A 24,016-nucleotide genomic window follows, 5' to 3' on the forward strand; every position below is an offset into this window, starting at 1 on the left:
ACGAAACCTCAAGTGTGTTTACCTAAGAACGTGTGCACCCCCCAGAGGTCATGCCTGGTGAGCGGCCCCTCTGCAGAAAGCTTCTGAGAGCCATGCCTACAGACAGCTGAGAATTTGTGCAGCCTGGGCTAGTTCTCCTTACACTGGTGCCCAGGAAGGAGTACGGCAACAGGACAGGATGGTAAGAATCTGTCTCTGTTTCTCCAGGGGCCACCTAAAGGGTGCACTGCCTAAAACTGGCACAAGGAGCCCTGTGAGGAGAACAGTCTGTCCCCACAGAGGAGGTGGGGCTCCTCAGGTTGGGGCTACCTGAATTGCTGACGCTCTCCTGAGGGATTACAGGTGTGAGAGGAAGGGTGGGCCCCAAACTGAGAGCACTGATACCTATGGGGGGACGTGTGACAGGGTGAGCTCTATCAGGGGCGCTTGCACTTTACTCATATCACTTTACTTGCCTAATGAAAACAAAATCTTTAGAAAGCATGATCAAATCAAAACAATGCCAAAGCTCCCTTCGCATCTTATCCCACATTCATCAAACACATCTGATTCTGTTTGCCAAGATGACCTTCTACCACAAAGAGAACGGACCGAGCGTTCTAGTCCATTTGGATGTTTCTTGGCAAAAATTAACTGGATTAATTTCTTGGAACTGTGGAGTATCATCTCTGGGGAGTTTGGTCCCTCTGACCCCAGGCTCTTCTCCCCTCCCTACTCCTGAACAGATCCCTCTGTCACCCGGCCACCACAGGGGTCTTTCAGAATACATCCTGGATGCCACACATGCCCTCCCAGCCCAAGGTTAAAATCTACACGTCTGTGCAGGACATGCCCAGCGCTACTTGCTCCAGCTGGCCTCATCTCTTCCTATTCCCCACGACAGCCACACTGAAGTACAGACTTGTCCTTTCTGGTGAGATCCTGGCCTTCTGCCCAGCCTGCTACTCCTCCTGGAATACCCCCTTTCCTCCTCTCAGCTCCTCAAAATCTGCCATGTCCCTAGGCCCTCAGTATGGCATAACCCCCCCTGGTTAAAGCTCCCTGATTCCAGCCAACTCACTGCCAACGCCCAGGGTCCTGCTCTAGGCTTCCACGTTGTAGGGCTCACCCTATAGTATAGCTGAGCAGACTGCTAACCTCCCCCTGCGTCTTTAATTCTGTATTCTTAGCACCTGGCCCACAGCAGAGGCTCCATAAATGTCCACTGACAAAACCGAAAAAAAGTTTCATCCCCAATACTCCGATATCACAAACTCACAAAACTGAATATCTGAATTTACAGAACAAACCATGGAAGAAGTCAGTCTGCTTGCCTTATACTCCCTGTACCCTGAAACATTTGTGCACTGCAGTCAAGGCCTGAGGTGCCTTCAACACATCCCTTGCCTAAGCTGCAATGGACTAGGTAGAGGCCAGGAGGCTGGGCTTTTTCCCTTGACCTCCTGGGAGTGATAGCAAAGAGGGTTACCCAACACTGACCACCTCATCAGAGATAATTTTAAACATCTGTCGATTCTAAACATGATCAAATTCTGTTAGTGTGGTTCATAACATTGAGATTTTCTAGGGAGGAGTTCCCATTGTGGCACAGCAGAAATGAATCTGACTAGTAACCATGAGGTTGCAGCTTCAATCCCTGGCCTCGCTCAGTAGGTTAAGAATACGGTGTTGCCATGAGTTGTGGTGTAGGTCACAGATGAGGCTCAGATCTGGCATGGCTGTGGCTGTGGCCAGCAGCTATAGCTCCAAGTTGATCCCTAGCCTGGGAACCTCCATATGCTGTGAGTACAGCCCCTTAAAAAAAAAAAAAAAAGAGAGAGAGAAAGAGAGATTTTCTAGGGAATTCCCTTGTGGTGCAGCAGATTAAGGATCTGTCATTTTCACTGTAGCAGCTCAGTCACTACTGTGGCAATGGGATTGATCCCTGGCCTGAGAAATTCTACATGCTGTGGGCATGGCTGGAAAAAAAAAAAAAAAAAAGTGAGATTTTCTAAGGCTGAACGAATTTTTCATTTCTGTGATTAAACTCAATTTATTAATAAGGAGTTATTCTTTTTATATATTGCTGGTTTCAGGATCCTAATATTTTACAGAGGATTTCTATATTTATACTCTTGAGTCATATTGGCCAACAGTTCTCTTTTCCTGTATTATCCTTTCTAAGGATATTATCCTTCTTAAGGATAATACAGGAAAGGATATTATCTCATTAAATTTCAAGATTACACTAGCCAATTTTCAATACTCTGGAAGAATTTCTATAAAACTGGATTACTTATTCCCTCAGTGACTGATAGAACCCACCAATGAAACCAGGTAGTCCTGGAGTTCTAAGGGAAAATCTTTGACTACTACTTCAATGTCTTTAATAATTGTAGGTTTTGATCAATCAATTTGGTTAAGTTATATTCTTCTCGATAATTCCAAACATTTAGATTATAAAAATAACTGATACCTGGAATGCTGACCCTGAGGTGAACTCTGCAAGAAATTGAGTGCTTCGTGAATCATCAAGGAAATAACAGCTCACATGTATACTGTACATGTTATAATCTACAAAAGTACTGCGCATATATTACCTCATCTGAAGATGGAGGTCTGGGTGGCGTTGGTGACTTCTGGTGTCTCATAACTTGCAAAGGGATAACTAACTTCCGGTTGAGCAGAATCAGCTGACGCAAATCAACTCCCCATTACTGACCACACTAGGAAATTTTGGGGAAGCCTATGCAATTGCTGATTTCCTCACTTCACCCGGGGAGTCACTTGTATTAACAAGAGGAAGCAGCCACCTGGTGCTTTAGAAGTGTTCTTAACGCCTAGAAACCTTTCCCCAAGGAAAGTCTGGGGCTGGCACCTTCACTAACACGGATTCCAAGGGCAACGTGGTCTGGGACGCCCGGGTCAGCGCCGGGAAAAAGCACACTTACCAGGGCCTCAAAGTCCTTGCAGTCGTGGCGGGCGTAGGACGCAGGGAAAGGCCGCAGAACCGAGTCGCGCTTGTAGCTCTGCAGGGCCGAGGCGAAGAAGCTGCAGCGGAGGTCAGCGGCCAGCACGTCGCGGCCCGCCGCCTCCCTGACCGCCGCCCAGCCTGCGGGTTGCATCTCGGGTCGCCGCGCGTTGCCGGGAGAGACACGCCGGGTGGGGGCTAGGGCCGAGCCTGCGGTCAGCGCGGAGCTGGGCCCGTGGACAATGGGCTGGACCCGGCCCGGGGTTCACGGACTTGGGGTGAGCCAGGCAGAGGGATGAAGTGACGCGGGTGAGAACGTCCTGACCAGAGTCTCCTGCGGCGGACCGGCCAGTTGAGAAGAAGAACCGGCAGGGACCGCGGGTCGGCGCGGGGGTTGGGCCTGGGGATAATGGGGCCGGGCAGCCGGGAAATCCCAGGCCTGGGGGAGGGGCTATGACATGGGATGAGACGATAACGTACTGACACCTGCCTTCTGAAGGGACGTGGCGCGGGGAGCAGCCCCTGCGGGGACCGCGAGCCCCCTCCCCGTGCGGGGCCAGGCTGAGAGGCCGGCGCCGCGCTGACCCTCCTGCCCCGCCTACGACGGTCGCCGCCTAAGTCCCGGCGCTCTCCAGGCTGACCTCGGCGCTGCCTGCGTTCTGCCAGCGGTGCGCGGCGGCTCGCAGCGTGTCGCCTGCCCGTGGGACTCCCTCGCCCCAACACGTGCCCAGGCCTACCTGCCTGGCCCTCCCCTCTGCCTGGCGCCACCGGCGCCCTCGAGCTCCGCCCAGCCCAGGGAGGGCCCGCCCCCTCCCGAGCCCGCCTCCGCCACCTCCTCCGCGCAGTTTGTCTGCTGTCCCTCCGCAGGAGAGCCCTAGGCGCGAGGTGTGCGCCCCCTCGGAGGTGCCCTCGCCTGCTTGGGAACACCCTCAGGGAAGGTTGGAGTAAAAGCTAAGCCAGGCATTCTTTCCCTTGCCCTTGTCTCAGCTCAAGGCTGAGCCTGCTGGTCTTCTCTGGGGAATTGCTACCACCTACTGCCTAGGACTTGAATCGATTCTCTGAAAAACCGCTGTACAAGAGAAACTGAGCAGGGCCGTGTGGGCTCCTCCACACAAACTTTTCTGTGTCCCCCATTTTTTGGTTTCCATAAATAAGCTTCAGCTTCCATGACTTTCCCTGAGTTCTAAAGGGCAGGTTCAAACAGTAGCTAATCAGGGAAGTGAGGGGATGCAGAGACAGGTAAGAACAGTCAACTAGTGCAGCCTTGGGGCAGTGTCCAGGTTTCTCTTGAAGGAATATCCATTACAATATCTTTGAGTTCTTTTGCAGAACTAAAACCCCCAATAAGGGTGTTCCCACAGTAGCCCAATGGTCACAAACCCGACCAGTATCCAAGAGGACACAGGTTTGATTCCCGGCCTCACTCAGTGAGTGGGTTAAGGATCTGGTGTTGCTGTGAGCTGCGATGTAGGCCACAGACATGGTTTGCTGCAGCTGTGATTTAAGCCTGGGAACGTCCACATGCCGCTAGTGTGGCCCTAAAAGACCAAAGAAAAAACAAAAACACCCAACAAATGAAAATTAGAGAGGAGGATCACCAGTCCTGGGGCCACTAGATTTGAAGAATACAAGCTTGCATCTACCCTGAGCCTTACCTGTGGCCCTACCTTCTACTCCCAAACTATAAGCCCACTTCCTGTTCTCCCCCAAAGGAGGGCACAGCCTTTAGGGCATTAGCCTGCTGTGGCCTCCTTTGCCCAGCAAAGCAATAAAGCTATTTCTTTCTTTTTTTTTTTTTTTTGTCTTTTTGCCATTTCTTGGGCCGCTCCCGCAGCATATGGAGGTTCCCAGGCTAGGGGTCGAATCTGAGCTGTAGCTGCCAGAGCCACGGCAACGCGGGATCTGAGCCACGTCTGCGACCTACACCACAGCTCATGGCAATAGCCGGATCCTTAACCCACTGAGCAAGGGCAGGGGTCAAACCCGCAACTTCATGGCTCCTAGTCGGATTCGTTAACCACTGCGCCACGACGGGAACTCCCAATAAAGCTATTTCTTTCTCCTTTCTCATGTTTCTATTCAGCTCCAGTGGACTGAGGCCTGAGTTTTGGCAACAGAGGGAGCTATCTAACACTCAAGGCAAGTGATTCTCAAGAGTGCTGCTGTAATTCCCAAGGTCCCCCAGCTGAACTGCGTGAATCTGGGATCCTGAAAGCCAAATGACCTTTCCTCTGCTTTTCAGCCTCTAGAATTCTCTGCACTGCTCAAGTCTCTGACCTCTCAAACACAACTTGCCAAGAGCCTTTTTTGGGGTCCTAATACACACACACACACCCCTGGTGGAGCTCAGGGTGGAGACCAGGAGTGAGGCACTCTGAGCTCTGGGAAAACTGGAAGAGCAGGTCTTCAGATATTTTAGGAGATTTTATGAGCCCACTTCTTGCATCTCCTCATATCTAGAAAGACACTAAAACCCTTCATGGTGATGTCTGCTCCTCGTGACTAGTAGTAACTTTCATGAGACCAGCAGCAAACTTGGTAACATGTGTGCACGGCTGCACGCACCTTCCCCTTCCTCACATATATCTTGATATTCCCCTTTCCTCTTTGGGGCTATTTGAGAGCTATCTGAAATACGGCCTCCTGGGCTGTAGTTAAATGGACAAAAGTTGTCATGGTCACTTATGAATGAAGTCACTTGGAAGGGTGGGCTGGTGAGTCCTGAGGGAATTCAGGAAAGAAAGAATACTGATCTGTAGCTGAGGTGCACAGCAAAGGAGTGATTCCAGTAAGCCCACAGAAACTGGTTTTCTGTACATCTTTTGTTCCTAGTACCTCCCCTTTGTTGCAAAAACTCATATATCCTAGCTTCCCCCATCACCTCCTCGAAGTGGTTTCTCAGGGCTACCTGAGATGCTCTCTCCTTGGTTTAGGTCTTAGTTTTGCCCCAAGTAAAACCTGACTCTCAACTTTCAGGCTGTGTTTTATGTCTTGTTTTGTTGTCTTTTTGTTTTTCTAGGGCCTCACCCACAGCATATGGAGGTTCCCAGGCTAGGGGTCTGATTGGAGCTGTAGCTGCTGCCCTACACCACAGCCACAGCAACTCGCGATCCAAGCCGCTTCTGTGACCCACACCACAGCTCACCACAATGCCGGATTCTTAACCCACAGATTGAGGCCGGAGAGCAAACCCGCAACCTCATGGTTCCTAGTCGGATTTGTTTCTGCTGTGCCACGACGGGAACTCCCATGCATTTTTTTTTTTTTTTAAGTTGACAAGAATAAGACTAGACCCCCAGCCACTTCAGAGCTTCCCAGGCCAGGCAAAGAGTACTTACTTCTCCCAGAGTCCACATCAAACCTCTGGTTGCTGTAAGGCGTGGACCAGTCCAGAGGCACCAAAAGACTATCTGAGAAACTTATGGCCACAGACAAGATCCCTAGTGCTCCCACAGTCCTGGGGGCCTCATGGGACCCAGGAACACTGAGGTGGCTGCTGCAACTCAGACCCAAAAGGCAGAGACTGCAGCAGCGGGGGCAGGTGACCTGGGAACCAACCCTCCTCGTTCTACCTCTTTTTCACCTCAGGCCTTTAGACAAGGCCACCCCCTTGACCTTATGGATCTTTTGTTGAATGAATACATGAAATTTGCTCTAGTAGTATGTTTTCTCACATATGAAATGAAAATCATAATGATAACACCCTCATTTCAGGGGGTATGGTAAGGTCTTCAATGATAAAACTTTCATGGTCTGGGAGCTCTAGAGAGCAAGCTGGGTTCTAGAGTTCCATTGTCACTGTGGTTGGTTCCTTTTTTAATTTTTTAAAAGCAGCTTCATTGAGATGTTATCCACAGCCCACATACAGAGAACGTAACGGAGTTCCCGCTGTGGTACAATGGGATTGGTAGCGTCTTGGGAGCTCTGGGACGCAGGTTCAATCTCCAGCCAGCACAGTGGGTTAAGGAGCCTGCATCGCGGCAGCTGCAGCTTAGGTGCGGCCAGATGAAAGAGATGATAGCGCTAGTGAGTGGCAAAGGGCACAGAGCTCCTGTACTCTTTCTGGGTACACCATTCTCCCTGCATTACCATGTGTTCACCAACCCCAAGGCTCTCTGAACCCCATCCTTTTTTGGGCTTTTATGGGGACTTCATGACTCAGGCATGGTTGATTAAATCATTGGCCACTCGTGAATGAGTCACCCTCCATCCCCTTCTCCTGTATCTGGAGGTGATTAAGTCATATCAGCAGTGATAAACCATGCTGATGTATGTACCTCTGAAATAAGATGATGCAAATAGCAGTACACCTATGTGGTCTTCCTCTCAAAAACATATTACCCAGTCAATTACGAGAAAAACAGACAAATTCCAATAGAGGGGCATTCTGTAAAATATCAGTATGCCTCAAGCTGTCAATGTCAAAATAAGCCAAGTCTGAAAAACTCACAGCCCAGAGGAACCTAAGGAGATATGACAACCAAATACAGTGCAGTATCCTGGGTAAGATCCTTGAACAGATAAAGGACATTAGATAAAAACTAAGAAATCTGAATAAACTATGGACTATTGATTCATTAATTATAACAAATGTACCATATTAATAATAACATGTTAATGATTAGAGTATCTGAGTGTGGGGTATACAGGAACTCTCTGAATTATCTTCATAATTTTTCTGTAAATTTAAAACATTTCTTAAAAAAATAAAGTCTATTTAAAAATACATTCTTGCTGTGCCCATTGTGGTATAGCAGAAACAGAAACAAATCCATCTGGAAACCGTGCGGGTTTGATCCCCGGCCTCGCTCAATGGGTTAAGGATCCAGCTTGCCGTGAGCTGTGGTGTAGATCGCAGATGTGGCTTGGATCCTGCGTGGCTGTGGCATAGGCTTGCGCAGCTATAGCTCCAATTTAACCCCTGGCCTGGAAACCTCCATATGCCTCCAGTGCAGCCCTAAAAAGCAATACATAAATAAATAAATAAATAAATAAATAAATATTATTGCTAAATTGAGTTTAGGATATAAATGCAGAAATAAATTATGATAGAAAATCTATGAATCCAATTTTCTTTTTTCTTTTTTCCCCTTTTCTTTTTACAGCTGCACCTGCAGCATACAGAAGTTCCAAGGCTAGGGGTCAAACCAGAGTGGCAGCTGAAGTGCTTGCCACAGCCACAGCAACACTGGATCTCAGCTGCATCTTAGAACTATGTCATAGCCTGGAGCAATGCCAGATCCTTAACCCACTAATCGAGGCCAGGGTTCCAACCTGTATCCTTACTATGTTGCGTTCTTAATCCACTCGGGCACAACGGCAACTCCTGAATCTAATTTTCTGGGAAAACTTATGGTTATCCCAATATCTACCTACAAGGCAAGGAAAAAAATGCAGTGTGCTAGAAGTAGAATGTAACGAGCTCAATCAAAACAATTTCTATCAGATACTTGCTGAAGCTCAGTACAAAATGAAGATGCAAGACCCTTGTTCAAAAATTAAGAATTTCATGGAGTTCTCTTTGTGGTACAGAGGAAACGAACCTGACTAGTATCCATAAGGATGTGGGTTCAATTCCTGTCCTCACTCAGTGGGTTAAGGATCCAGCATTGCCGTGAGCTACGGTATAGGTCTTGGACACGGCTCAGATCCCGCACTGCTGGGGCTGTGGCATACGCCAGTGGCTGCTTCTCTGATTCAACCCTGGCTGGGGAACTTCCATATGCTGCGGGTGCAGCCCTAAGAATAAACAAATAAAATTAAGAATTTTATGAATCCATTGACAGATGAATGGATTAAGAAGATCTGGTACATATACACAACATAATACCTCTCAGCCATAAAAAAAGGAAGAAAATAATGCCATTTGTAGCAATATGGATGGAACTAGAGACTCTCATACTAAGTGGAGTTAAGTCAAAAAGAGAAAGACAAATACCATATGATATCACTTATATCTGGAATCTAATATATGACACAAATGAATCTATCTACAGAAAATAAACAAATTCATGGACATGGAGAACAGACTTGTGATTGCCATTGAGGAAGGGATGGGGAGTGGGGTGCACTGGGAGTCTGGGGTTAGAATATGCAAATTACTGCATTTGGAATGAATAAGCAATGAGATACTGCTGTATAGCACAGGGAGCTATACCTAATGACTAGTGATGGAACACGATGGAGAATAATGTGGAAAAAAAGAAAGTATATAAATGTATGACTGAGTCACTTTGCACTTAATGGTGGTCCATAAAAGCTTCGACCAGAATAAGAAAGGTACCCACTGTCATCTCTATCAGAGTTCAACATTGCTGAGTTCCCAACCAGTTAAGTAAAACAAGAAAAAGAAATAGTGAAGAGTATGACTTAGAAGGAAAAAACAAAGTTGTGATTTTCAGATGATGTGCTTATTTACCTACAACATCCAGCAGAATCTATAACCTATTAGAACCAGAGTTTAAGATTACTGAACACAAGAGCAATAACTAAAACTCAACTACGTTACTATATATTAGCAATAAGCAAGCAGAAATCATGATTTAAGAAATCTGTAATAGCCATAAAAACAAAATATCATGTAAAGGAAATCTAACCAAAAAAAAAAATTTTTTTTATGGTGAAATTATAAAACCATATGGAAAGAGATAAAAGTAGACCTCAATGACGGGGAAGATTTACAATGTTCATGAATATGATGGACAATGTTATATGATATATAAATTTAAAGATTTAAAGTAATAAACTGAATCCTTGATGCCTCTCTCCCAGTTTAAGAAAAAAGATATTTTGCCAACACCTTTAAAACCCTCTGTGGGCCTTTCCCTAGTCATACCCCTCACTTCCCACTGCAGGTAATCACTATCCTGGATTTTATATTAACCATTACTTGCTATTCTCATGACTCCCCCCACCCCAACAATCAGAAAATTATTTTATTTGAAAGAATAGCCAAATTCCCAGTGTACAAAGAGATAAAAATCAGATTGTCTCAATAGACTAGGACCCAGTTTAGATGCCAGGCAGCTAAGCCACTGCTTGGCCCGCTAAAGGTGGCCCCAGAGCACTGTTTGAATACTAAGTATTTCCGGAGTATAAAGGAAGAGTATTCAAGTCTCATTTGCATACCCATAATACACTGCAAATAGTATGAATGTTTTCAAGTTAACAAAAATTTCTTTATTACTCAACTTTTTTAAGTATGAGAATATTAATTTTCAGAATTCCTTAAATAACTTTCTTCAGGCAGGAACTTTTGGGATAAATAGTCACCATCAGTACACTAGGAGTTAAGGTTACTAGAAAAATGAGTTAGGCAAGTCAGCTGGTATACTCTGGTTTCTCTTCATATCGTATAAATCTTTCGCCTTTTACTAAAGATTTCCGTGGAGAGGAACAGTTCTGAGTCTTAAACCAATTTTTTGAGGCCTTGCTTCTGCAGGGCTACTTATGTTGTTAAAAGAAAAGTAATATTATTTGCAGCTGACTGTGGTTTCTACAAAGCTAAGGAGCTTTTTAGTTTACACTGTTTTTCTCAGGTGTACTCTAGCACCTACTTGCCTTCTGTTTGTAGTTCTCTGCTGTAGGGTACAACTTTCTTTAGTATGACTCATAAAGTATTTGGTGTTTTGTTTTTTTTAAGAAATTTATACCTTTTCTGCATCTAAAGGGTTCTGAATAAGCAATATGCTTATTCTCTCTCACTTTGCCTTTTTTTCTCCCTTTCTTCCTCAGAGAATATAAATAGAGGGCCACTGTGTCAGGGCTCTTCAGGAAAACAGAACCAATGGGCTATTATGCAGAAAGAGATTTCATAAGGCACAAGGCTGTAGAACCAGGAGTGCCCTGGCTCAAGCAGAGCACATTTGCCCTTCTTCCTTGATTTTGTTCTACTGGGGCCTCCAGGGATTGCTGGTGCTCACTGTACTGGCAATGGTGATCTCCACTCTCTACGGATTCAAGCGCTCATCTCTTCCTGAAACACCCTCACAGGCACCCCCAGAAATGATGTATTACCAGCTATCTGGGCATCCCTTAGCCCGTGAAGTTGACATATAAAATTAACCATCGCAGCCACCTTCACCTCTGAGTTTCATCCTCACAACCACGCCATTCGGGAAGCCACACTATGTGCTCTCCAGACAATTCCCAGACCCAGAGCACCCTGGAGTGCCGATGTCCTAACCTGCAGACTCAGTTTGCTTGTCTCTCCTTGGACAGTAACTCCTGTCCACTGTCTCCCTCCAAGGATCATAGCCAGGATGAAAGGATTCATTTAAGCCCAGTGGAAATGGATGCTCAGACTGGTGCAGGTCACAAAGTCGGAGGAGTGGATCTGGGATTACTATCCATGCTGCCTGCCTTTCAGCCCCAAGAAGACTTAACACTGCTGTAAGATTTTACTTTCAGATGTCTCAAGATTTGCTTTGGGGGGTCGTCTGTGCAGGAGTGTGGAGCAGGGGGAGGTCGTTGGGGTGAGGAATAGGGATTAGGGATGCTCTGATCTAGCTGCAGCGGAGAAGGACTAGATTCCTATTTCTTCTCTCCATGAAAGAAAAATCTAACAGTCCAGTCCCTTGGTCAAGTGAAAAACCAAGACCAGGACATTGCTAAATTCCTAGCTCTGCACTGTCCAAATGTAGCCAAACTCTAGTCACGTTGACTACTTTCATTTAATTAATCAAAATAAATAAAGCGAAAAACTTCCATTCCTCAGAGGCACCACTCAAATTTCAGGTATGCCAACAGTCACACATGAGTAGTGGCTGTCTCTTTTTTTTCTTTATGGCTGCACCTGTGGCATATGGAAGTTCCCAGGCTAGGAGTGGAATCGGCCCTGCAGCTGTGCAGTCACAGCCATAGCCACAGCAACACCATATCTGAGCCACATCTGTGATCTACACCGCAACTCACGGCAACGCTGGATACTTAACTCAATGAGTGGGGCCAGGAATCAAACCCACCTCCTCACAGACACTATGTCAGGTTCTTAACCTGCTGAGCCACAACAGGAACTCTGTGGCTGCCATTCTGGACAGCACAGAACACAATCATTGCCATCATTGCTACCGTAGACCAAGAACTTCCTATCATTTGCATGCCAAGGCAGGAACCACCAACCCATCTCACTTCCACAGAGAGGCTAGGCTGGTCCCAGGGAATGAAGGAGAGGTTAGTGAGAGGCCAGGGTGAGTGTTTGACTTTCGGAGATAAATGGAAGACTCCTTTCCTGCCTCCCTTTTGCTGACTGCCTTTTTCCTGCTTCACAAAATAAAGAATTCCCTCTCTTATCCACCCCAGAGCTTACCCAGGTGCAATGCTGGAGGATGTAAAAATATTCAGGGCTCCCCAAAAATGTCAATTTTAAATATTTGCAACAATTTTGAGGAAGAGAATGAGTCTGGACAATAAATTCCTTTGTAAATTAAAAGGATTCCAAAACTTTTCTTTCAACAGAATTTAAGGAGGTCATGGTCCAGTTATCACCTGATAATTCATTACATGGTAGTGTAACCAAGAAGGACCCTAGGGGGCCTTTCCAGGAAAAGACACACAACTGCAATCAATATCCTCTGCACGCCTCTTGTTTGTAGAAAAACTTTAGCCTCCTGTGCCTTTCCTGAGTTCCAAAGAATAACCTTAGTCAGAGAAAATAGATGATTAACAAGAACCTACCATATACCATGAGAAAAACTACTCAAGAGTTCCTGTCATGCCTCAGTGATTAACAATCCTGACTAGCAACCATGAGTATGAGAATTTGATCCCTGGTCTCAGTTAATCGATCCAGCGTTGCCATGAGCTGTGGTGTAGGTCGCAGATGCAGCCCAGATCCTGTCTTGCTGTGGCTGTGGTGTAGGCTGGTAGCTATAGTTCTGATTCCCGATTCGACCCCTAGCCTGGGAACCTCCATATCCTGTGCATGCAGCCCTAAAAAACAAAACAAAACAAACTCAGTAGTTTGTAGTAACCTATATATGTGGGGAAAAAGAGTGGATAAATTTATATGTGTGACTGAATCAATTTGCTATATACCTAAAATTAATACAACATTGTAAATCAACTCAACTATACTCCAATAAAATTAAATTTTAAGGAGTTCCCATTGTGGCGTAGTGTAAATGTATCTGACTAGTATCCAGGAGGATACAGGTTTGATCCCTGGCCTCACTCAGTGTGTCGGGGATCCGGCTTTGCTAAGTTTCTTAGGTGAGCTGTGGTGTAGGTCACAGATGTGGCTCCAATCCCACATTGCTATGGCTGTGGTGTAGACCAACAGCTGTAGCTCCAATTCAACCCCTAACCTGGGAACTTCCATATGCCAAGGGTACAGCCCTAAAAAGAAATAGAAAAAAAAAATTAAATTTAAAAAAGAATTTCACTTAATCAGAGAAGTGAGGCAAATGAAGAAACAATGGAAAACAGTCAAGGAAGACAAAAGAAAAACAGTTTAGCTATTAAACAAATTCAAGGCCCTTTAGTTGAAGGAGTTCCCGTTATGGCTCAGGGGTAACGAATCCATCTAGTATCCACAAGGATTCAGGTTTGATCTCAGTGGGTTAAGAATCCAGTGTTGCCCTATGGTGTAGGCTAGCAGCTACAGCTCTGATTCAACCCCTGGCATAGAAAACATCCACATGCTGCATGTGCGGCCCTAAAAAGTCGGGGGGTGGGGGTGGGGAGGACCTTTAGTTCCTCCTCAAGGCCTATAGATAATATTCTGAGCTGTATTCTTTGAGCTGTTTTGCTGAGACTGAAACTCCTACCAGGTGGAAAAAGTGAACCACATGTTGCCCACAAGTAGGTAGACCCCAGATTAATTGGAACCAGATGGTTGCTAATGTTGATTTCAAGTTACTTCACCACCAACCAATCAGAAGGTCTAGGCGCTGATCATACACCCCACAAACACAGTCCCTCACCCCGCCTTTAGAAACCGTTCCCTGAAAGCCATCAGGCCTTTTGAGCCTGAACTTCTGGGACTCCTCACTTGGCGCCCTGCAATAAGTGCTGCAGTTTCCTTCACCATAACCCAGTATCAGTGGATTGGCTTCACTGGATGCAGGTGAGCAGACCCAAGTTCGGTTCAGTAACTATAGTGAGTGACACCGTTGATACCCCTTCCATCTACTGATTTATGGGAAAAAGTTTCTTAGGTTACAGCTATAAAAATGAGAAGAAAAGAAACAAACCACTGAAACTAAACCCTGTCTTCTCAAGCAATAAGTAATACAGATCCACATAATTAAGAGATACAGTTCCGGAGTTCCCATCGTGGCTCAGTGCATTAAGAATCCGCCTAGGATTCCTAGGTTCTTAAGAACCACAGATGCAGGTTCCATCCCTGGCCCCTCTGAGTGGGTTAAGGATCTGGTGTTACTGTGAGCTGCAGCGTAGGTCACAGAAGCAGCTCAGATCTGGTGTTGCTGTGGCTGTGGCGTAGGCCAGCAGCTGCAGCTCCAATTCAACCCCTAGCCTGGGAACCTCCATGTGCCTCGAGAGAGGCCCTAAAAAGAAAAAAGATAAAAAAAGAGAGAGAGAGATGCATTTCCATGCATACTTTCAGAGTTCCCACTGTGGCATAACAGGATCCTCAGGGAAGCAAAAAAAAAAAAAAAAAAAAAAAAAAAGACACTTTTATGTTTAATGATTATCAAAATTTGTTATATATTTATGTTGTATTTGTTAATATATTTATTTTGATCAAGCATGTACTAATAAATGTAATTTAGTCAATCCAGAAGAAAAACATTAGTGCATAAAGTTTTAAGTTCAAAGGATGGGAAAAAATTTAAAAATTCATTAATGTATTTATTTTACCATAGAAAAATATGATCAGGTGATCAATAAAATACTTTCGGGTATAAAAAATACATTTGTATTAAATCTTGGGGAAATGGAAGTGGAAAAACAAGTCCAAGAAGCAAAAGGAATTATGTAAAAACTTTTTAAAAATTATGATGAAATTATCAAATTTCTTGGGTATTCACCTTCCATTGGTTACAATTTAAAGTAATATAAAAATTTAGTGTCAGTATTTACAATCCACAGTATTTACCTTTGCATCTATTTAAATGTATTGTATGGTAAGTGATGTTATGAAAGCTGTACATATGATCTTTAAAATGTGCAAGAGGAACAGATATTTTCAAAATTCTTTCATTGAAGTATGAGAACAAAACACTGCAATCTCTGACCTTAAGAGGTGGGCACTCTGGCCAAATTGGCCACCACATGGAAACAGCGCCCCCTGTGTCCAACAGAGGCTGCAGCAGAAATAAGCCAGGGACAAAAGCTGAGACTTAGAGGCCCTGGTTCACCTTTCACTGGAGCGTCCTTCTCCACTGCAGAATTTGAAAGGATTAAGCGCTTCAACGCTCGCACCTGCCACTTGTAGCTGTGCCCTCTGGGATCCAGCTCTAACAACTAGGAACCAGAGAACAATCCACTAGAACAGGCACGTCTGATTTAAGGTAGATCCCCACCGGAAGAGCAAAACCATTCAATAATAATCCTACAAATGCAGAAAAAGTATTTAATAACTAAAATACCCATTTATTATATCTCTAGATTGGTAGGTAGAAAGATAGATTTTAACATTTGCCAAACCTAATGAGGAAGAGCAACCAAAAACCTGGAGCAAAGAACATAGAACAGAGTGTTCTAAATGTTTCTTTTAGAGTCAGGAAGAAAAACAAATCACAATTTTTTTTCCTTTTTTTTTTTTTTTTTTTTTTTGGTCTTTTTGCCTTTTTTAGGGCTGCTCCTGCAGCATATGGAGGTTCCCAGGCTAGGGGTCTAATTGGAGCTGTTGCCACCGGCCTATACCAGAGGCACAGCAACGCAGGATCCAAGCCACGTCTGTGACCTACACCACAGCTCACGGCAACACAGGATCCTCAACCCACTGAGGGAGGCCCCGGATCAAACGTGCAACCTCATGGTTCCCAGTCGGATTCGTTAACCACTGTGCCACTATGGGAACTCCAAATCACAATTTCAATCAAAAAATTCCAATAAAGGTTTTCATGTTTTATATTTTGGGGCATGTCTTCTATTATATATTAGACTGAATCATTGGCAGAAATGGAAGTGCTGGACATACTATAAACAATGAACCCGCACTGGCCTTGAAAGCTCCAGGTTTACATTCAGAGATGGGTCCATGCTCTGGATTCAGAAGTCCTGGAAGCTCCATGACTCTATGCAGCCCGGAATGGCTAAAAACAAAAGTTAACCTTCCTTGTGTTTCTCTAACCAGTGAAAGCTGCCCAAGACCCTTCCAGAATGAAGCTGACCAAAGGTCCCCTCCAACCTAGGAGCAGAGAAACACTCCTCAAGATGTTCAGAGAGCTGCTCCTTTCCTGTCGTCTCAGTGACTGAGCCCCTGGCCAAGCCCTGTGAGCTGCAGCTATCAGCACAGGGTGGGAACTTTGCATCTCCTGGGGTCTTTTAACTTCCAAGGACATTGTGAAATACAGCAAGAATGCAAAAGTATTAAAACAGCAGTTCCCGTCGTGGCTCAGTGGTTAAGGAATCCGACTGGGAACCATGAGGTTGCAGGTTCAATCCCTGGCCTTGCTCAGTGGGTTGAGGACCCAGTGTTGCCATGAACTGTGGTGTAGGTCGCTTGGATCTGGCATTGCCGTGGTTCTGGCATAGGCCGGCAGCTACAGCTCCAATTAGACCCCTAGCCTGGGAACCTCCATATGCCGAGGGAGGAGCCCTAGAAAAGGCAAAAAGACAAAAAAAAAAAATGTGTGAATGATTCTTGAAAAGATTATGCTAAGTGAAGGAAGCCAGTTACAAAAAGCTACATGTTGTATGCTTCCATTTATAAGAAATGTCCAAAGAAGGTGCTTTAGAGACAGAAAGTAGGTTAGAGCCTGGGGGATGCGGGAGATGGAGAAAACTGCTAATGGGTGCAGAGTTTCTTCTGGGGGTGATGAAAACATTCTAAAACTAGGTTGTGGTGATGACACACAATTCTGTAAATATGCTAAAAACCACTGAATCATACTTTAAATGGGTGAATTGTATGCTAAGTGGATTATATATTTTTAAAAAAGCTGTTTTTAAAGTGTACTACACAAACTTAAATCAAATATATGATCGACTTAGCAAAAGAACCAGCAAAACGAAAAGCAAACGTGCCAGAGAAGGTGTCAAAGTTGGTAAGAGGAATATATTTACATAAGCCACGAGAAAGAAACAAAAAGATGCAGTTTCCTTTCCCAAGGTGGTTCAGTTACCACAATCGTTAAGAGATATGTGTAGATGGTCAGAGCTCACACGCTGTAGAGGAGAGAACAGCTCATTTTAAAAAGTAGACTGGGGCTTTGGGATTGGCATATATGGAATAACTGGCCAAAGGGGACCTGCTGTATAGCACAAAGGACTCTACCCAATATTCTGTGGTAATCTATGTGGGAAGAGAATCTGAGAGAGAATGGATGTGTATATATGTATGACTGGGTCACTTTGCTGTACAGCAGAAATTATCACAACATTGTAAATCAACTATAATTCAATAACCTTTTAAAAAAAATTTTAGGGAGTTCCCATTGTGGTTCAGCAGTAACAAACCCGACTAGTATCCATGAGGATGGGGATTTGATCCCTGGCATTGCTCAGTGGGTTAAGGATCTGGCAGTGCGTGAGCTGTGGTGTAGGTCAAAAGTGGCTCAGATCCCACGTGGCTGTGGCTGTGGCGTGGGCCAGCAGCTGTAGCTCCAATTCAACCCCTTGCCTGGGAACTTCCATATGTCGCAGGTGCGGCCCTAAGAGAAGACAAAAAAAAAAGTTGGATGAGGAGTTCCCACTGTAGCACAGTGAATTAAAGACTTGATATAGGTCACAGTTGTGGCTCAGAGTCAATCCCTGGCCTGGGAATTTCCAATATGCGCAGGGATAACCACAAAAAATAAAAATAAAAAAACAAACATAAGGTGAGACTCCAGGTCTGAAACCGGAATACAAGATTTCATTTCCAAAAGTAGTATCAGGTGAGGCAGGAAACCTGAAACCAAGTGTGCAAGTTCCAAATTTAAACAAGACACTGCAGCTGACGTTTTCCCAAACGGAGAATATTCTAGAGTGTACTGCTGGATGTGCAAGGTACAAAACAAACAGACAAAACACCCATGGGTCCACCACACAGTTTAAGAAATAAGCAACGGTCAATCTTTTAAAAGCCTGGAATGCCCTGCACTCCACGGAAGGGAAGAAATCGCCGTCCTAAACTTTATGTAAATCACTTACTTTTTTTTTTCCTTTTTCAATTTAATAGCAAAGCCTTTATCAGACATCAAAGGCAGGTGTACAAATACACAAAATACATAAAATCTGGGTCTCTAATCTTTCCTGCGTTTAGAACCTAGCCAGCCAATCCTCCGCTTCGCCCCCTAATGGTGACGCAGGGCCACGGTCTGATACTAAGATTCCCCAATCAAAAGGACGCATACTCGCCTTATTTGCATACCCACAGTGCACTGCACACAGCACAAGTTTTAAATGGCAAAATTAGAAAATTCTCTTCCACTTATATTTTCTGAAATTAGACCCTTTGTTTATAGAGTAATCTATAACTTTTTGTTCAGGCGTTGGATCTTGGTAATATCTACTCACTGTCAGTGTTCTAGGAGTTGCTGTTACCCGAGGTGTGAGTTACACACCTACAACCTATACTCTGGTTTCTCTTCAGATCGTATAAATCTTTCGCCTTTTACTAAAGATTTCCGTGGAGAGGAACAACTCTGAGTCTTAAACCAATTTTTTGAGGCCTTGTCCCTGACAAGGCTACTAATTACTGTTTCAAAAAAAGAATCACCTACTTGTGAGTTAGATGCTCCCCTTCAAAGATGTAAGTGTACTTGTGAGTTTAGGTGCTCACCTTCAGGAGATGTAAGTGTGCTTGCTTCTCGTTGGAGCTACTCTTCAATACGTAATTACCAATCTCTTTTTTTCTCAGTATGTTCTCATTTAAACTCTTAACAGCTTGTGAACTTACAAATGCGGGGATATCGTTCTCACTTTTAATACTAGACCTCCCCCGCTCTTATGAAAGCAAGGGGAGCCTAAACTCACACTACATTTGCTCCAAATTCTGAGAACACTGAAGCCCCACTGTCCCGTGCCACATCACCTTAGAAAAAGCCTCCTAGAGGCCTTTAAAGTCCTGAACTTGCCCAGTCTCAATACCCAAAAGCTCCTAGTCAGCAGCAGAAATATCAGTGGCTTATTGGCTGGGGGGAACTTACATGTCACAAGAAGGTCCTGGAGGGCATCTCACACTGTGCGTCGCAGGCATGATAGGGCAGCAGTCTTTGTTCCTGGAAGGAGAGGGATGTTACCAGTTATGGGGGAACTGACAGCAGGTTGGCTCATCGGTTGCCAGGGAAACCGCCAGAGGAGCACGCCCCTCTCACTGCACCTTTTTTTTTTTGCGGGGGGGTGTCTTTTTGCCATTTCTAGGGCCACTCCAGCAGCATATGGAGGTTCCCAGGCTAGAGGTCCAATCGGAGCTGTAGCCACCAGCCTACACCATGAGCCACAGCAACGCAGGATCCGAGTCTCCTCTGCAACCTACACCACAGCTCAGGGCAATGCCAGATCCTTAACCCACTGAGCAAGGCCAGGGATCGTACCCGCAACCTCATGGTTCCTGGTCGGATTCGTTAACCACTGCGCCACGACGGGAACTCCATCACTGCACCTTTAATAAGTTACTTTGGTGGAGATGTTCTGAGCTAAAAATTAGAACAATCAGCAGCTGAGGCTGGGGGGCAAGTACACAGAGTAAGAAGGAAGGTTGGTCATGTAAGTGGGGTGTAGGTGAGGCAGGCACTGGTGGAGCAGGGGATGTGCAGAGAGCAAGAGAATAGCTATCTTGGGGTCCTGATCATATAGAAGGGGACCTCCAGTCAGTGAAGGTGTCTCGCTTTGGTGTTTTCAGGGCATGATGAGATCCCTTCCTTGCTCTCAGCCTGCCACACAGCTGAGAGGACAGTCCTTGGCACAGCACCTGTTTCTTCAGGGGCCCAAATCAGCACCATTTGGGGGGTGGGGCCCTCACAGCCCAGAAGCACCACTCCTGGCCCTTCCTGGGATCCCCACACCAGCAAAATGCCAGCTCAAGATCCTTTCAGAGCTCCACAAGATCCCTTTCCCATCCTGTCTTTCTAAAGGCAGCTCTAAGATAGTCTTTAGAACACATAGGAATTCCAATTACACCTCTATTCCAGAACAATTGAGTTGTCTGAGGGAACCTCTTCCCCACCATAGAGAAGCCCCCTCACTTCCTCAAAAGTAATTTACCTCCTGTAGTGACACAAGGAACCATGGGACCCTTTGTTTTTTTGTTTTTTTTCGATGAAGAGACCAAAAATCTCTCAAGTTCATCTTTCACAGGGCTCCTGTTGTCCTGTCATACTTCATTCATTCCACAAACATTAACAAATGCCCTCATCAAAGACATAATTTACTGTTTCTTCCCAAGGACCCTACATATTGAAAGAGTGCCCACTGCATTTGTCAAGTAAGAATTTCCTCATTTTCTATTTTTATGTTTGCTTGTTTTTTTGGGCCACACCCCTGGCACTTGGAAGTTCCCAGGTCAGAGCTAGAGATTGAATTAGGGCCACAGCAGTGACAATGCTAGATCCTTAATCTGCTGAGCCACCAAGAAACTAATTTTCTACTTGTAATTAATCAAATACATACCTGTCCACCAAGGAGAGTTGTGATCAACATGGGGAGGCCAGAGGGTTCTCCCCACGCTGGCCGAGTCCCATCACAGGAGGAGGAGCGAGTGGTGGAAAAGCAAGAGCTGTGGACCAATTTTGAAGCAGCTCCCCAACCCCAACCACCTTCTCCACCCTGGGGACCTTTGGTCTATTATTAGCAGACTGTAGGGTGGACAAAAGCCTGGGCTGGGGTTAAGGGCATGCTAACTAGCTGGGTGACCTCCTCCAGGTGTGAGTACAGTCAAAAATCCAGAAATACCAAAACCAAAACCACCAAATCAATAAAGAGTACTTAGTAAGGTTTTATTATGCCTATAAAAACAGTTGGGGAAACAGGAGCTTCCAAATTCAAAGAATGCCATGCAGCTCAGGGGCATGAAGTTACAGGATAGCTTATAAAGTGAAAATGAGGAAGTTATTAACGTTTACAATGACTGGTTATTACAATGGGGTTTCTGATGGCAGGGGATTGGTTTAAAGTGATTATCTCACACCATTTCTAGGAAGATGACTAAAGTTTCTTTTATGATTGTCAGAGGCATTAACAAGAAATCACCTAAGTTTCACTTACCGTCATGAAATCAGCTAGATTCCGTTTTGATTACAGGGCCTGTATGGTCTTATCTGCTGAGGGATGTCTCAAGTCTGTCTCCATTTTGCATTTTAACAGTATCCTCTCTGCGGCTTGGTCTCTCCATTTGTTAAGGGAGGACCTGAGTCAGATTATCTCCACATTTGAGTCCAGACTCTGACATTGTATGATGCTAAGCTCTGGGCTCTGGGCTCAGGGGAGTGGAGGTAAGAGTGCGACAAAAACAAACAGCACCGCCTGTGATTCCAGTGAGGCGCTGCTTCCTGGGCGGGAAGAAAGCCACAGCGGGGCAACGCTGAGCTTCAGGGTCAAGATGAGCTGGCCAGACAGGACACGACACGCCGGCGCACGCCCACGCACGCACATGCGTGTGCAGGCAAACACGCATGTGCAGAAGCTCGCACATCCACGCATGCGTGCGGCCCACAGGCATGCGCGCGCACATTCACCCCAGTGCTGTGAGCGACACAGCGTATGCGTTGCTGGGGTCTTATCCACCTCTCTGCCCTGAGTCCCCAGCTATCATTTCTCGGGGTCTGTCTGTGAGGCTAGATTTGGGCGCTGTCCTAGCCCATAAGCTGGGTTTTCCCTTCCCTTTTTTTTGTGTATTGCTTGTTTGACTTAAATGAATTAAAAAGAAAAAAGAAAAAGGCATAGAGCTGCTTGAAGAAGAACCAAATTGATCCAGAGGGAAGAAGGATTTTGGCAAGAATAAGAGAAAATCCAGGATAGACTGGAGTTGGGGAGAGAAAGAAGGTGCAGGTGGAGCCCTGAGATAAGAGAGAAAAAGATGGACAAAGAGAATATTCAGCCGACTAGGACCCATGAGGTTGTGAGATCGATCCCTGGCCTCACTCAGTGGGTTAAGGATCTGGTGTTGCCATGAGCTGTGGTGTAAGTCGAAGACGCAGCTCGGATGCTCCGTTGCTGTGGCTGGGAACTTCCAGATGCTGCAAGTGCAGCCCTAAAAAGCAAAAAAAAAAAAAAAAAAAAAAAAAAAAAGAAGAAGAAAGAATAATCAGGATTCTTCAGTGTAGAATAGTGATCCTCTGGCACCACTTCCAGGCTGATCAGCAAAGATTAAAACAGTTTTTCAGTTTGATTTTGGATCTTGTATTTTTCTTTCAAATGTAAAACTTAGGTTGACCACAAGGTAGACTGGCTTTATTTGGGTTACAACTTACTTAGCAAATATTTATGGAGAAGCTTTCATGGGCTGGGCCCTGGATATAAGGGGGTTAGAAGGAGCTCCATCCACAGTGACTTCTACTACATGGAGACAAATCATGCAATGAGGCAGAAACATAGGGGTGTGGAAACAGAAAGGAAGGAGCATTGGTTTTGCCTGAGTCATGACAGCCTCAGAGAGGCAGAGACCTGGGAGTTGGGCCTTGAGACAAATTTAGAAACATTCCAGAGAGAAGTGATGGATGGGCTTCTTCTTCAAAGTTGCAATCTTGGAGTAGGAAAAGTCCCGAGAGAGAGAGTGCTTCTGTAAGGCCAGTGCTGACAGCACCCCCAGGTAGAACCATTCACACTCCTTCCCTCCTTGCCAGGAAGCCAAGAGACCAAGAATGAGCACTGACCATGGAGCTGGAAATCCTGGGTCCCTTGCCAAAAACACCTGGCTTCCTGGGCCTCCAGCTGTGAAGGTCTACATACTATAACCCAGCCCGACCCTATGGGGCCTCTCTTCCCACCTTGTCTGTAGAAAAACTTTATCCTCCTGGGCCTTCCCTGAGTTCCAAAGAATAAATTTAATCAGAAAAGTGAGGAAAATGCCAAAACAAAGGAAAACACTCAAACAAGACAAAAGAATAATAGTTTAGCCATTAAACAAAGTACTTTTAGTTCCTTGTCAAGGGCTATAGATAATATTCTGAGCCATAGCTTTTGAGCTGTTTTGCAGCGAGGGAAACCTCTGCCAGGTGGAAGAAGTTTACTTTACGCTGCCCACAAGCCTACAGACCCCAGATGAGCTGGAACCAAAAGGCTGATAATATTGATTCCTCTTTACCTCACCACCAGCCCATCAGAAGAACGTCCAATCACACAGAATGAGCTGATCACTCTCCTGGTAAACCTCTCCTCAGCACGGAGCCCCTTCCTCTTTTCCCTATATAATTTCCTAGCAAAACCTAGGGAAGTGGTTTTCTGGGACATGAGTGCACCTTCTTGCCAGGATTGCCAGCTTCCTCAATAAAGCCATCTTTTATCCAACCCTTGTCTAGTATTGGATTCTTGAATAATAAGCAGCTGAACCTGAGTTCAGTAACAATAGGACACTACACAGTCAGAAGGAAGCATGAAACAAACCCACACTGTGGCTTGCTCTGCAAAAGAACTGACCCTGTCCTTTCAGAAATGTCAATGTTGATGGGGGAAAAAATGTAATTGTAATGTATACATGTAAGGATAACCTGATCCCCTTGCTGTACAGTGGGAAAATAAAAAAAAAAAATTATAAAAAAAAAAAGAAATGTCAATGTTGGGGAGTTCCCATTGTGCAGCAGGAACAAATCCAACTAGTGATCATGCAGTTGTGGATTTGATCCCTGGCCTTGCTCAGTGGGTTAAGGATCTGGCATTGCCATGAGCTGTGGTGCAGGTCGCAGACAAGGCTCGGATCTGGCATTGCTGTGGCTCTGGTGTAGGACAATGGCAACAACTCTGATTAGACCCCTAGCCTGGGAACCTCCATATGCCAAGTGGGTGCAGCCCTAGAAAAGA

General features: G+C 45.3%; 1 protein-coding gene and 2 non-coding genes across 17 annotated transcripts in view; 2 read left to right on the forward strand and 1 right to left on the reverse strand.

Moving 5' to 3' along the window:
* Nucleotides 1-3,728, reverse strand: part of PARP16 (poly(ADP-ribose) polymerase family member 16) — a 62,636-nt gene extending 58,908 nt beyond the window's left edge. For 14 of the 15 annotated variants that reach the window (XR_014816710.1, XR_014816691.1, XR_014816700.1 and 11 more), the window contains exon 1: nt 2,931-3,728. Coding sequence is in view for 10 of the 15 variants with exons in the window: in XM_084978313.1 (XP_084834439.1) it covers nt 2,931-3,104 (174 nt within the window). In the remaining 5 variants the exon portion in view is untranslated. The remainder of the gene's footprint in view (nt 1-2,930) is intronic. The other variant, XM_084978289.1, reaches the window with a different exon arrangement.
* A 6,551-nt stretch (nt 3,729-10,279) lies between these two features.
* Nucleotides 10,280-10,395, forward strand: LOC146406857 (U5 spliceosomal RNA). Its single transcript, XR_014832710.1, has one exon. It is a non-coding gene; the product is annotated as a U5 spliceosomal RNA (small nuclear RNA).
* Nucleotides 10,396-18,633: 8,238 nt separating this feature from the next.
* LOC146406858 (U5 spliceosomal RNA) lies at nt 18,634-18,750 on the forward strand. Its single transcript, XR_014832698.1, has one exon. It is a non-coding gene; the product is annotated as a U5 spliceosomal RNA (small nuclear RNA).
* The last annotated feature ends 5,266 nt before the right edge of the window (nt 18,751-24,016 follow it).

The sequence above is a fragment of the Sus scrofa genome, chromosome 1 (assembly GCF_054392235.1).
Source record: "Sus scrofa isolate SSC_HxYL_T2T_F1_AM1 chromosome 1, Sscrofa_HxYL_maternal_Yorkshire_Landrace_v2.0, whole genome shotgun sequence".
NCBI lineage: Eukaryota > Metazoa > Chordata > Mammalia > Artiodactyla > Suidae > Sus > Sus scrofa.